Source organism: Synchiropus splendidus, chromosome 7 (assembly GCF_027744825.2).
Source record: "Synchiropus splendidus isolate RoL2022-P1 chromosome 7, RoL_Sspl_1.0, whole genome shotgun sequence".
Lineage (NCBI taxonomy): Eukaryota > Metazoa > Chordata > Actinopteri > Syngnathiformes > Callionymidae > Synchiropus > Synchiropus splendidus.
In genome coordinates, this window is record NC_071340.1 from 8,606,654 (window position 1) to 8,620,560 (window position 13,907).

Consider the following 13,907-nt stretch of genomic DNA (forward strand, 5'->3'; position numbering starts at 1 on the left):
GAAGTTACTTCTCTCCATATCAGACAAAACTTAAGTTCTACCTCTAGAAGGTGTCAAAGGCCAATCCACATACTTGACAGATTACAAAATGCTACATTTCTGACAGCACTTAATGTCTGCTGAGTTTGATAAACACACAGCTAGCCACAAGATTCTCATAATTAAACACATAAAAAATCCATCAAGGGACCATGGAATTTAATAAGCAGTTGCATGTGATTAGTATTCTTCCAATGGCTGAGCGAAACTTCATTAGGAGGAGCTGGGTTATTGAATTATTCAAATTGTTATTAAAAACAATACCGTATAATTTCTCTTAAAAAAACACTAAATAGATTAAGAACGAAATCTGAGACACATCTGTAATCACAAAGTTACTACAGATAAATACTTGTTAATGCCATGTGAATGCAGTGCTTACCTGAGCCTGTCTGAACATTCCTGGATGATATTCATCTAACCAGTCAATGTTCCAGACCAACAAGGAGCCGTCTATTGGATGGATGCTGAACAGCATGTCAGCAGCCTTATTCCATTCCTCCACTAGTACATCCACCTGGTGCTCCACTGCTGCCATGGGAAGCTGCAGCAAATCGGGCGCTTGGGGATCATTAGGCCTGCAACTATCACCCTCTTCAAAGTTGTCGTCAGTTTCAGTCTCTGGTTTTTGGAAAAAAAAAAATACAAGGAATGTTTTAGTGTTGGCAATGTTATCACCAGTCCATTTCTCTCCATACCTTCATGGAAGCCTTCACTGTGTTGTTCCAAGTTGTCCCGAAGCTGCTGCAGGAAAACTTCCATTGCTAATGTGAAATGCAGCTCTTTGTTGTTCAGGAAATGGACAGTGAAAAGGCCTCCAGGTTCGTCATCATCCATACCACTCAGGGAAGATATGGAGGGAAGAAGAGGAATATCTGCAATCAGAGAATTGAAAATTACATTTGTCTTTCTGAAGCTTGAAAAGAGGCTCGGACAATATGTAGTACATAGATCTATTTCATTTTTATTCTTAATGGACTAGTTAGCATGAACCTTAAAAGCTGAGGTATTTCATAATGGATCTGCATGCATTATCAAGTGTTCATAAAGCAAAGACCATCACAATGTACACCAGAAGGCAGTCAGTCAACATACACTTGCTGAAAGTTAATCTGTGAGAATTACCATAATGTTACCAAAAAGAACCGAAGTGAAACCATAAGACCTTAAGATGGATTTTTACAGCTACTTATCAATGCAGAAACTACAGTAAGAAAATATTTTTCTTCACATAATTCTTAAATGTTTTTGTCTGTACTGAAAGTCTCATGGCTGGAAATGGGGACAAACAGGACTGTCAGCATGCTGATAGTAGATGGGTACATGCTAACCTGTAGCAGGGTTTATGCTGGCAGCAATGTGGAAGTGACAGAGAGCGTTGACATGGGGCAGAGTGCTGCTGCTCTTGTGGTTGCAGTGTCTGCTTTGATTGTGGGGAAGGCAGCCGGTCATTGCGGGCTGTGGCACATCCCGGTATAGTGGGGGGCTCCATGACCCTTGGATGTTCAACTGTAAAGAAGAAAGGATTCAGTAAAGAAAAAGAAAAGCAACCTGAAACATGAAATGACAAAAAAAACCTATCTAAAAGAGACCATGACCTTTAACTTGGGTGATCAGCAGGAACAGGAATTTTCTAGTGACCATGTTTTATCTGTGCTGTCATGTTCAGATTAGTCACAAATAACACCTTTCACAGTCTGGAGACTCACTGAGGACGCATAACGCAGAGCAACATCAAGCTTTCTCCAAGCTTTTGCTCAGAAATATAAGTATTATTAAGTGAAGTATTATTAACCATTTAAAAATGAGCCCATCAACAGGCAAGAGCAGAATCTAAAATCACTAACTTAATGTCTTCACAACCAATAAACAAGTAACTAAAACATACTTGTTCAAAGGCCAAACAAATCTTCTCACTTGCCTTTTAAAATCTCATGTGTACTTTCTGTGCGTCACATTAACTTCACTCCTCTTCCTGTTGTCTCGCTCCACGTCTCACCCTCCATCTTTTTCAACCCAAAATGTGAGTGAAGTGAAACAATGCGTGCTCTTGGTGAACTCAGGTCGTGCGTGATTTGGATACAAATATGACACACTTTCAGTAATTTTCTCTTTCCCCTGCTTTCATAATAATTTGAAATGGCCCTGTAAAACTCTCAGACTCTGATTGGAAAGAGAAAAAAGGTGTTAGTTCAATTCCAAGCAATCCAGTATATAACGACATTACTGAGTTCAGCATGAGGCATGCATTCCAATTTGATGAAAGCATATTGAGCAGCATCAAATTAGTATAATGAATTGGAATATAATATCCCCGAATTGGAGAAGAATATGCTGACAAGTATGTAAAATAAAACTGGTCCAAATAATATCATTTTTCTGTCAAAGGACTTGCGACTATAGAATCAGTGACTCCAGCAGTCAGAGATTTAAGGAATCATTCCAAACTTGTATTTCAGCATGCCAACAACAAATACCTCTCGGCACTGGAGACCGATTTGCAAACCCATTTTGCATGTCATCACATCTTCTCTAAGCTATGAAAGTACCATTGAGCGGCATGATTGACATCAATGAACTGGACAACTTGAGTGGTTAAAGTCATTTCCCTACATTGGATGGTTGTATGGAAGACGTGAGCACGTTTAAAAGTTACAAATTTAATTGAGTGGGAATCACATAAAGACTAATATGTCTCATTGCAGTTTGTGTAAGCTCCCAAAGGCTTCCAAAGCAATCTTTGCCTATTGAGAGGCAATTAATTTCACTTTGAACTTCTGAAAACCTGTTTCCATTTTTAAATCCTAATTTAATTGTTTTCTGGTGCTGCGTAGATTTTAATTTTATGCCTGAATAATTTCCTCATTTTCTGCCCTGAAAAAGGGTTCAAATTAGTTGAGGAAATCCTGTTTCCTTTCTATTGCCCATCACCTCTAAGCAGATTTAGAATCAATGAAACTTTTTAGAGACACAGAAAAGGATCAGACATAAAGCCATTCACAGCAATCATTGAATCTATTACTAAAAAATGACTCAAATATAAGATATTGACTCACAACCAAGACAAAGAACCCCAGAAATGACACCTCTTAAATGTTTGAAAACATGGCTTACATCTTGTGCTGTTGTCCACTGTGGTTTCTCGGAGCAGTTGTTTGTTACGGGGCAGCCAGGACTTCTCAGTGAATCACCTTGTTGGCTGCTGGCATGGTTGTTATGGTGACCTGAGAGGAGGCTGTCACCCGGCAACAGTGTCTCTGCCCAAAGTCGACACACACTGTCCTTACAGCAGGTGAGAAGAACGTTGCACACTGAACCTCTGCAAAGAGAGATGTAGGGGAAAGCAAAAGAGGACAGTCAAACGCTTTGCTTCAGCCAAGGTGGTAGAAAAAATAAGGCTTCAAAAACATTATCTTTGTTATTATCAATGAACTTTTGAGTTAATTTTTATGTGATGCAGACTGTAAAACTTGCTTTAATGTAGTATAATGTATCATATGAAGTGTACGAGAAGTGAAGTGATAATGTTAAAGAAAAATAATAGCAACATTTCATAACTTATGCAAGACCAGTTCTAAAATACGATATTTCCTACTTGACAACATAATTATATCATTAAGAAAAAAAAGCAAAACATTATGTTCTATGATGAAATTATAACACAACTTTTTCCTCAAAGAAACAAGGTTGGTAAGAGATGATCGGTTGACTTACAGTGTGGAATAAAGACCGAGATTACTCTCTGCACTTCACAGGAGGGGACAAAAACTATGTATTTGAGATGAATCGAAAACCATGCCAAATGTGAAGATAAGGTTTAAAACAGCTTCAAAGTCTCAATACAGTAAAACTAGCTTCAGTATCTTTGCCTCTCCGTCCACTGTTGCTCGGCTGGCAAACGTTCCTAACTCACCACCCAAAGCAAGAGGTGGTGGCAACCACTGCCACCCTTCCATCTCAATCCAGCATTTAATAGTGTCCCAGGAACAAAATCTCCAGTGCAACAGCAGAATGTGAGCCAATAGCACTGCACTTGTGTAACAGCCAGATGAAGAGGCTAAATTCCAGACCAGGGTTGTTTAGGGCCATGCCTGAGACTTCCTTGCGCTTTTGCATAATTGTACACTCTAATACATGCAGCAGTACTACTTACAACACAGGTTTCTAAAACTTTAAAAACTGGCAGGAAGAGTGATGCTAAAGGCATTGTCAGAAGACAGCTTCTTTGCCAATGTTTTCAAAAGTTCATATTAAAAAGCTTAAATTTCCAACACACATTATCATAACTCAGATAATGCACAAACACGATGGTATGGCTCACAAAATACAATGCTGTTCAGAAAACTCACCTTGGCATGTATTTACTGGTCTTTCTCCAAGAGAAGCCAGTCACTGAACGAGGATGTGCTAGGTACACAAAGGAAAACGCCAGCTCTCCCTTGAGACTGCAATCGCTTTCTGGAGGCGTGAACAGGCAGGAAACGCCAGACTTCCACTTGCTTGTGCTGTACCAGACCTTGACAAGGCAGTCGTCCTGGACAGACAAAGAATTGTAAGTAGACGCCTCAGAGCCTGACTATACAATCTCTGACTGGCAAAAAGTCACATAGACAAATAGGACAACTGAAGGAAACAAAACATTCTTACTAGGCCAGCTGTAGCAAAGAATTGTCCATCAGGGGAAAACTTCATGAGACTGACTGGAGAGGCTGTCCTGTTAATAAAAATATAAAAGCACGCAAGTTAATAATGAGGACGGACTACTGAATTTAATTCATTAATCAATAATTATAAATATTAGTAGAATTAATGCAACATGCATTAGTCACTTTCATATCATGAGGCAGTTTGTCTTATGCTACTTCTGTTTCAAGATACAATTCATAAAACCAGCAAGTCAAAGATGTAAAAGTCAAAGATGTTTTTCCATTGAAATGAAAGAGGGATGCCTATATATTTATTGCAGCCTTGGATTTATCCTTCACTTAACTCATTTACAAATATCATGGTCAAAAAGTAAAAATCCCCTCTTTGTCTTACTTGCTCTGCCAGATACAGCGCCAGGTACTGTTGTAGTCTCCTATGGTCATTTCAGGACATCTTCCACCACCCTCATTTTTTAACTCTTCTTTGTTTGACCATAACTGGAGGCTGGTGGAGCCTGTCAAAAGAGTTCCACCTAACAAGGAAAAACAATTAGGAGACTCATATGTATGTATGTAAACTTAAAAACAAGGCTCAAAGTTGCATACAAAAGATATACGTTTTTGACATTCAAAGAACAAACACCTGTAGGATGCCAAGCCAGGTTTCGTATCATGGACTGCAACACAAATTGACCCGTCTTCTGCCACTGGCCAGTTGACGTCTAAACACAAAACACAAATGCACACCAGTCGTATAACTGGAGGAGGGCAACTTTCACACAGTTGAAGCCATATTTTTATTTTGCAAAATAGTAATTTGCTCAGAGTTGGCTGTCGTCAGAATGTGTTTCCAAGAGTGAGCTTTCAGGCAAAACAGAAACAAAACCACACAGAGCAGAATACACATTTATGCAATACATGGAGCAATTTCTAAGCCGTCAAAGCGACGAGCACAAAATAAAGATGTATGAGCAGATACATGACTGCATGCATTCAGGTAGGCATAAATGTACATATAAAACCTATATTTACAATTTCTTGAAGTGTCTAGAGTGACTGTCAATGCCACTGTCCATCTGTTAATGGTAAATGTGTTTCATGAGTGCTTGCAGAAAGCTCCAAACACAAGATTCGAAAAGAAAAGGCTGCTCACCGTCGAGGATGTGTCTTTTGGATTCGGTGGCTCATGTGGCTCAAATACACATACGATGCTTCCATAGGAAGCCGCAATCTGTGTGAAGAGATGGAAGTGATGAGTGTTTAAGAAAAATCTGGGGACACAATTTGTCAGAGTTTTGGGTGAACCAGAACACTCAGTTATAGTCACCAAGGAACAATTTTATATTGTTATGGAAAAAAAACTATCTCTACCATTTACAATTTATTTCTCAGTGAGTAAGAGCCTATCAGTTTAATAAGATACCTAAAGTACTTCTTCTTACCCCTCATCATCCCCCCTTTCTCTTTCATGCCCTATTATGCAGCGTTGGAGGCAAAAAAAACAAAAAAACAAGAGCAGCCCAATTTCATGAAGACATTACGTTACACGTCTGTGAGCATGAGGAAGGATAAAAGCTTGTGCCTGAGCTGAAAGTCATTTATTTAGAAAGGACTCTTTAAATTAACAAGTGATTTCAGCTACAGCTAATAGAATTAGTACACAGTTTAGATGAACTGCAGTGTTCATGGAGAGGAAGCACACAGGTGCTGCCTCAATATGTGTATTTAAATGACCTCAGCTTCCAAATCAAATCAACAGGTCTACCTTTGTTTAAACTACATATTGTATGAGGTTGACAAACCAAAGGGAAAATGGCAATCATTGGAACCAGTCGAGCATATAATCATACTGAACCATGCTGAAGGCATGTGAGGTTAGTCCGGGGCAAAATGAATTGGATTAAACATCACATGAGGTGGGCGATAAGGGTGGGTAAGCACATTCTTCAGGAGAATTAAACTGGCCTATTGGGTGAATGTGGCACACAGTACCAGAAAATCCTATTGACTGAACTTTGAATTTGAATGCCCTAGTCAGCATCAAAGCAAATAACCTGGATGGCTATACTTTTTATATATATATATATATATATATATATATATATATATATATATATATATATATATATATATATATATATATAAATCTTGCTCTCAGAAATCACACCAATTGACAGTTCTAACTGTAATAAACCAGCAGACTTGCAGCAGTACAGTTAGTATGCAAGTTGTACAACGGGAATGCATCGGCAACATCAATGAAGAATGAATTTATATTTTAATATCAGAGACAGGCAGATTAACGTGTTAATGTATGTCTCTCACTTGCCGGCCTGTCATGTCAGATGGTGAGATCGCTCCAGAGTAAATCAGATCTTTTCCTCAACATATATTTTGGATGACAGCAGTAGAGTGTGTGGAGTATGTTCAGCTAAATTAAAGTGACTTCCAAATGGATAATAATGAATGAAATACATGACGCAAGTTTGGTTCAGATCATAACAATAAAACACTGAATTTTACGTAAACTAAAATCATGTGTCGATAGTGGCTCTGATCCAAGCCAGAGAACCGAGACAGAAAACTCATCTGGGCTGACACAGGCCTGACAAACAGCCCTGGAGTACCTTTTTAAATGTTCTATGTCACTGGAATATCAACCCTTGGTGCTAGCATGTTGATAATCATATCATGGAAGCTCCAATCCCTATGACCAACTCCATCCATCCACATTTTGTTCCCATTCTATAAACAGCTGAACGAAACACTGCTGGAAGGAACATTTACTGGTGGAATCAAAGTTTAATAAAAACCATGGGACCAGGAGGAACTGAAGCCAAGGACAGTTTTACACATGCATTCACAGTCATTCTCCAAATAAAAGAGATGCAAACAACATAATGTCTGTTGTCTCAATAAGAATGTGTTTGTTTTAGGTTATTTAATAAGATTACTTCTCACATGCTGCCAAAATGGACAAAGGTAAACGGACATTCAATCTAGCCCAGATCCGGCTTTTAGGGCAGAGAAGGCTTTGAGGGTCTGAAAATTATGGCACTGTCTCATGACGCTTCATAAGCCCATCATTGCTTAATGGCAAATATTTCTTGTCAAGTCCTGTGAGATTGTCTGAATTTGACTGTGTAGGATATTTTTTAACATAAATTGCGAGTTTCCTTAAATACTGTATGAAATGCAGTCAACAGTCAAATACCAGAACAAATTAACTTGGCATTTACATTTAAGATTTTTGGTAATCCGACAAGACAGCAAAACAAACTTAGCATTTACCTGTCCTTGAAGAGAGCAGTCAACGCAGCCTACTTGAATGTTGCCATGCTTTGCTCCTGGGATGATCTGGAGTCGTTGAAAGTCGCTGCCCAAAATCACCACATCACATCCAGAAGCATAAGCCTTAAGAAATAAAATGAAATCTCCTTTACGTCCAAAAGAATCATCTTTTGAATCACATATTCTCTATTGGGCACCAAAGACACCATTTTTACCTCAGTATACTCAACATTAATATCTTACTCCCCAAACTCACATTTCAGAAGTAGCCATGTCAAGAGACACAAATGCTACTTTAATACTAAGTTTAATCCGGCTAAACTAGGAAATGTACCACACATTTTGGGTGCATTTGTTCATTGTGGACAGTTTTTGGAGAGTATACTACATGCATTTAGGGAATAGTAAGGAACAATCCTCACGTTTTAGTCAGTATATCTATTATTCTTCAACCCAGTAAAACCTGTGATTTGCTTGGGCATGCCACACAAATATTTTAATGCACATGACAAACTGTGTGCACTCTTTGAGTTCTGCCTGGTTAAGATCAGAGATCATAGTTAGACTAGATGGAAAATTGCAATCCAATAATCAAATACTTAGAATTTGACACATTAAAAAGTAATTGAGTTTTACATGCACTAAATGGAGATCCACACATAATTTTGAGCATGTGTAACAGTATTTAAAAATCATAACTGATAATACTGAATAAGCCAATAACTCTGTCTCTTTCCACAAGTCATTGTCGTATTGAAAACAGACGAAAGTCTTAGTGACTCCACAAAACATATGACTGATCGTTTCAGTCATGTGGACTTAAGTTTGTACAATTTCTGTTGCTGCCAACAAAACATCTTTGGTCTGGTCTTCGACTCTTTTAAGGTCAGATACACTGAAGATATTGATGATGTAGACAGATAATATCTATGGCCACAATCAGATGATTCGTTTTCTTGAGAAATGCATTGGCCATGGAATAACAAAAACAGCTCCTTGTCTCCAATCACCACTTACAGAACAACCAAAAAGTACCAGTACAAAAACATCTATAAAGACTTGTGCCCATTAAATAGAAGCAGACTGTGGCATCGAGTGGATCTGTTCATATGAATACTGAGTCCAAGTTCTCCTTTTTCTGTCATGTGTCAACCCTTTAGAACAGACTTTCCGTCCTCCATTGCTGTCTTCAGGAAAAAACATTGCAACAGCAGACATAAGCAATAAGCCAACAAAAATGTTTGTTTGAATATAATTAGGCCAATATGTCGCTATAATCCTGTCATAAAAAGCATCACATGCTCAAGCAGTTTCATCACAATCAGCATAATCCAACATCTCTCTTGTTGTACAAAGATAAATAAATGACTACAAAAAATTGGAAATATCAATTGATTTGTGAACAAAATGTTAAGCGAAAAACTGAAATTAAAATCGTACAAAACCGGAACAAAATTTGAAGCAACATGCTGTGCTTGCTTTCAGCTATTCCCATGTTTGGAATAACTGGAGGTTTTAAAGTGATCCAAATGTCAGGACAATGTAGTGGTATGCCTGCTGGTCACTATCACTTTCTATATATGACTGTAGTCAGACTGTATTGACTGCAGGTCAATCATGACTTCACTGATCAGCATAATCACCAGTCTAAATGACTCAGGAGCAATGGGCAGATGTACAGGGTTACTGATAAACAAAAAAAATAGCAGTTTATTGGCACACATTAGATATCTATGGTTGCAACTGTTGTTTTCAATTGACAAGCTTTCCTGTCTGACAAGAGAACACTCAAAATTATGGTGACAAAAGCTTTGAGTATGTTGGAGCCATCATCTTAAATGTTCACTTCACCAGAGTGAGACTACATTGTCAAAATATCCAAGTACGTACGTGTGACTGTGAGGAAGAGATGCGTCAGAACGCAGCAGAAGCAACAATTTTAGTACCCAGGCAATAACCAAGCTAGACGGTGGCAGGGTTATGAGGAGAATCAACCTTAGCCATAGCACAGTTGATAACCAAGAATCCCACCACAAACATACGACAAATAGCAGACATTCATCACTGGAACTGTGGAAAAAAAAATACATAGATGAAAGTGAAAGTCCTCAACAAAGATCATACATGGCACTTACTGTAAATGGGACATTGTTGATGCTCCCTACAGAGAAACAGTTGTCGCCAGGGTTGACAGCCCCTGTGAGGACCTGGTGCAGATTCATGTCTCACGTTTGCAGTCCTGGTGTTGTGACCTCCTACATTCCAAACCAGGTGGCGAACAACTTCTAGCCAGCAAGCATCTCAGTAGCAGTGCACCATTTCTCATCGATCCTCCTGCTCAAGAAAAGAGGAGACTGATCATATGTAGTTCAAGATAAATGAAGAGAAATATTCATTGATTCATTCATTAAAATTAAAGGGAAATTAGATTTAACTCAGCAGAAAAACTAATCAAAGAAGAAGCATATGAACAGGAGTGTGTAACAGATGGTTTTACTTCCCAAACTCAAAATGCATTTTGCAACGCAATCATTTTCTCGCCCAAATGTGAACAATACATACAATGAGACACAATAATCAGTCACATAAAGTCAGGAAAACTGAAAAATGTTGCGCACCACATGCTTCCACGCTTTCATTTCCTGCACTGAAGGGCAACAAAAAATGATACGAGACCTCAAAATCGCTCACATCCGTTGCCTGCAGAGTCTTATGTTTCAATACAGAAGCTCTTTGAACGTCAAAGACAAATTCTGCAGACAATGGACATCGTAAAGACAGAGGTGAAAGAGTCCCACGATAAGGTTAAAATAACTGACAGATACTGCCTAGACAGCCTTTGAAGATTAGAAATGGAGAGGAAACCCCCTGCCTGGTTGCAGAAGTAGGTTCAGAGGCATAGAAAGGTCATTAATAAAGCACAGCGGGTGACTGAGCTTTGGTGCAAAGTTACACTTCGGTTTGGTAACGCAAGCCTATGCAATAAAGGGTTTGGTGCCAGTCTCCCACCGCACAGCACGTGATTAAACCATCACTTTCAGGTATTGGTAAGGTGTCTGCATGGATCTGGATGGAAACATCCTCAACAGGTTACACTCACGTTAGACTCAACCATTTACTTTCTTTAAAATATATATTGCCAAGTTTGGATGCATGAACAGGTGGCAGAAATTGATGTACTCGGATGCTGGTGATCTGAGCTTTACTTATGGAGATACATCTATTTATCTCCATGTTTCTGTTTTCAAATACAGTTGTTTTAAAGGTAATAATTAACCCCACTTGACTGTATTATTTTGACCTTATTTTCTTTCTACATTTGTGATGTGTACGTCCAATACTAGATGTCCACCCTGGAATGTTCACATACAACCAAGGAATTAGACTGAATGTTGTCGAGTGAGTGAGCATGCCTGATGATAAGGTAAATATTCTCCACTTTCTATTTGTAAACCTGCGTTAGCATACTAAATGACTGCGGGTTAAACGACACCTCAGAGATGTATTAGTGCAAATTTGTGCTCTGGGCTTGTGTGTGTGTCAGCATGCAGTAGCCTTGTTATTTTAGTCTGAGATTATTCACAGAGTTGAGAGCGAGAGAGTCAAAGCTATTTTGAAACCAGGAGGTTTGGGCTTTTTTTTTTTATGATCAAAATGTCACTCTGGGACATGAGATTTTGAATGGATAAAATAGTTATGCCAGTTCTACACTCATGCACGGCACTATTAGCTCTTAAAGAGCAGAAGTTTGTAAATCCAGTTTAACATGAAGACCGCGGGGCAAAGAGGAATGCCATTTTGAATTCTGTGATACAAATGTTCCTTCACCACATTAATTGACCTGATAAAGTGACTGTTAAAAATGAATGTTCCACGCACTGTGAACTGCATATGGTACACAAATATAACCCGAGAAGGGGATTGATATGAGCCAAGTCGTAATTCACCAACACTCCTACGCCTGATCTTCAACTACATTACATGACCAAGACGCAATCCACAGTCGAACAGTCGCGGTTTATTGTTCAGAAACACTCCCTGGACTTATCTGAAGTTGAAGGACAAGCTGTTTCATTTACTATTTAATCAAGTCAGAGGCCAGCCAACGTGATCTAGTAGAATCATTTGTTTCAGCATGCGGGTAATCAGCTCCTCCAGCGTGGGCCATGTGCACTTGTGTGTCTGTGTGTGTGTGTCTGTGTCTGTGTCTGTGTAGAAAGCAGAACCGTTAAACTGCTTGGAGGAGAAAATGCGAGTCATGTCCGCTGTGCAGATGAAACTCACGTGATAACATGGCTACACGTTAATACCAGCAACTGACAACACTTCTGACCCACCTCCTGACTCTGCTTCTGATATAAAACACCGATAATTCCACACATTCAAAGCACACAACGCAAAAAAACGCCCCTTTAGAAGAACTTAGCTGTCAAGTTTAGCTATCGCTTGCGTTCAATTAGCATAATGGCAGACTTCACTCAGGTGTTCCTTGTCCACTCACCTTGTCCCGCAGTTCCTCCTTCCGCCCTGGTTACAAAAATCACAAACGACATTCATTGGCAGTCGTTGTTAAAGTGAAATGTTAGAGAAAGACATGTTCTCACCTCACTTAGCAAGCGTTAGCATGCACTAGCTTCTGACAGTGTCCACTTCGTTCTGGCAAACTCTGAGAAGCTTAAAGCCCATAAAGTCAGCACCCGGACGGCGTCTTCAAGCCAAATAGTCTAACTTCTTCAATGCTAACCATAAGAAGGAGCCAACCTCTCCTCAAGGTTAGCAAATAAAACGCTTTGGCTTTCCCTGGTGTTGTTGAAGATGTGTCATGATGACTGAGCAGTAGTGCACCATGGGTATTGTAGTTTTATGTACCGTGTGCAAACACTGTCTGGAATCACCAACACCATTCTAACGGCTTTATGCTGAATTGTTTGCGCTATTGAATGCGTTTGATTTTTAATAAGAACCGTCCATTAGTTTTACAGGTAGATTATAAGATTCCTTATATTGAACAGATGCCTTTGGAGCTGTTCTTGCTGGTTAAACTTCAAAGTATAAATTTGCAGTGTTGTCCTGGTGTTCAAACTCATTTAATAGATTTAGTGATTTACGACTTCAATATTTGTATGACAACACACGATTTTTCTTTTTTTCTTTTTATCCTCTTCAGTAGAAATTGTACTTGTTAACCACTAGATGTCTCTCTTGATCGATATAGTCCTATTCATGCATGATTCACCATTGTCTTTTTCTTTTCCCTAAATGGGGTCAGATCCGCTTTGCTCGTGCGGGAGGAAATTGGAGTATTAAGTGGAACCTCCAAACCCGGAGTGTCTCAAAACAGATTTGACATTCTTGAAGCGAGGCAGTACAAAGCTCCAACCACTGATGAGGTGTATGTTTGCTTTACATTTTAATATATATTAATGTCAACACTACTTTCACCACATTTTTTTTGTTCATCTTCCGCCGAAGTGTAATATTTATGAGTCATAAAGCAAAGCAGGGTTAAGCAGAAAAGCCAGACTGACACCTTTCATCAATAATTTAAGTGGCTGACATGTTATCGGCATGCGTGCTGACATCCTGTCTCGGCAATTGTATGATGTCGATGTAAAAACTGTTGCCTTTTGGTGAAAGTAGGTCACACAGTTATAAAAGAATCATAATATAATTGTGTTGAATATTGCATTACCTTTCCAGCTGTGACTCAAGTGCAGATAGTTGCTAGATAACTCTCCCTTATATCCTGAAACTAAATGCAAATATATTCTCAAGCCATTGTTTTCAAATACTTGTAAAAACCGACCTCGATGGTGTAATCCTCCCATGTTGCTTCATCCTCTGGTGAAATCCACAGGAACTTGGACCAGTCAAACCACCTGCTGTTCCTCGGTCTAGCTAAGATATAAAAGAAGCTTAATGTAGTGTAAA

The 13,907-nt window shown here is 39.0% G+C and overlaps 1 protein-coding gene and 1 long non-coding RNA gene across 9 annotated transcripts in view; one reads left to right on the top strand and one right to left on the bottom strand.

Annotated features, from left to right (window-relative positions):
- Positions 1-12,810, bottom strand: part of LOC128762087 (dmX-like protein 1) — a 41,246-nt gene extending 28,436 nt beyond the window's left edge. For 6 of the 8 annotated variants that reach the window (XR_008415530.1, XR_008415529.1, XR_008415528.1 and 3 more), the window contains exons 1-13: positions 12,581-12,810; positions 12,478-12,503; positions 10,112-10,310; positions 7,977-8,099; positions 5,839-5,916; positions 5,329-5,407; positions 5,080-5,218; positions 4,687-4,753; positions 4,389-4,573; positions 3,154-3,358; positions 1,371-1,548; positions 738-914; positions 422-660 (exon numbers count right to left, since the gene is read on the bottom strand). Coding sequence is in view for 5 of the 8 variants with exons in the window: in XM_053869933.1 (XP_053725908.1) it covers positions 422-660; positions 738-914; positions 1,371-1,548; positions 3,154-3,358; positions 4,389-4,573; positions 4,687-4,753; positions 5,080-5,218; positions 5,329-5,407; positions 5,839-5,916; positions 7,977-8,099; positions 10,112-10,198 (1,557 nt within the window). In the remaining 3 variants the exon portion in view is untranslated. Of the gene's footprint in view, positions 1-421; positions 661-737; positions 915-1,370; positions 1,549-1,960; positions 2,131-3,153; positions 3,359-4,388; positions 4,574-4,686; positions 4,754-5,079; positions 5,219-5,328; positions 5,408-5,838; positions 5,917-7,976; positions 8,100-10,111; positions 10,311-12,477; positions 12,504-12,580 lie in introns of those variants that run through there. The other 2 variants (XM_053869932.1, XM_053869934.1) reach the window with 2 other exon arrangements.
- LOC128762088 (uncharacterized) lies at positions 11,030-13,420 on the top strand. The gene is made up of 3 exons (XR_008415531.1): positions 11,030-11,241; positions 11,321-11,400; positions 13,246-13,420. It is a non-coding gene; the product is annotated as an uncharacterized LOC128762088 (long non-coding RNA).
- Positions 13,421-13,907: the final 487 nt, after the last annotated feature.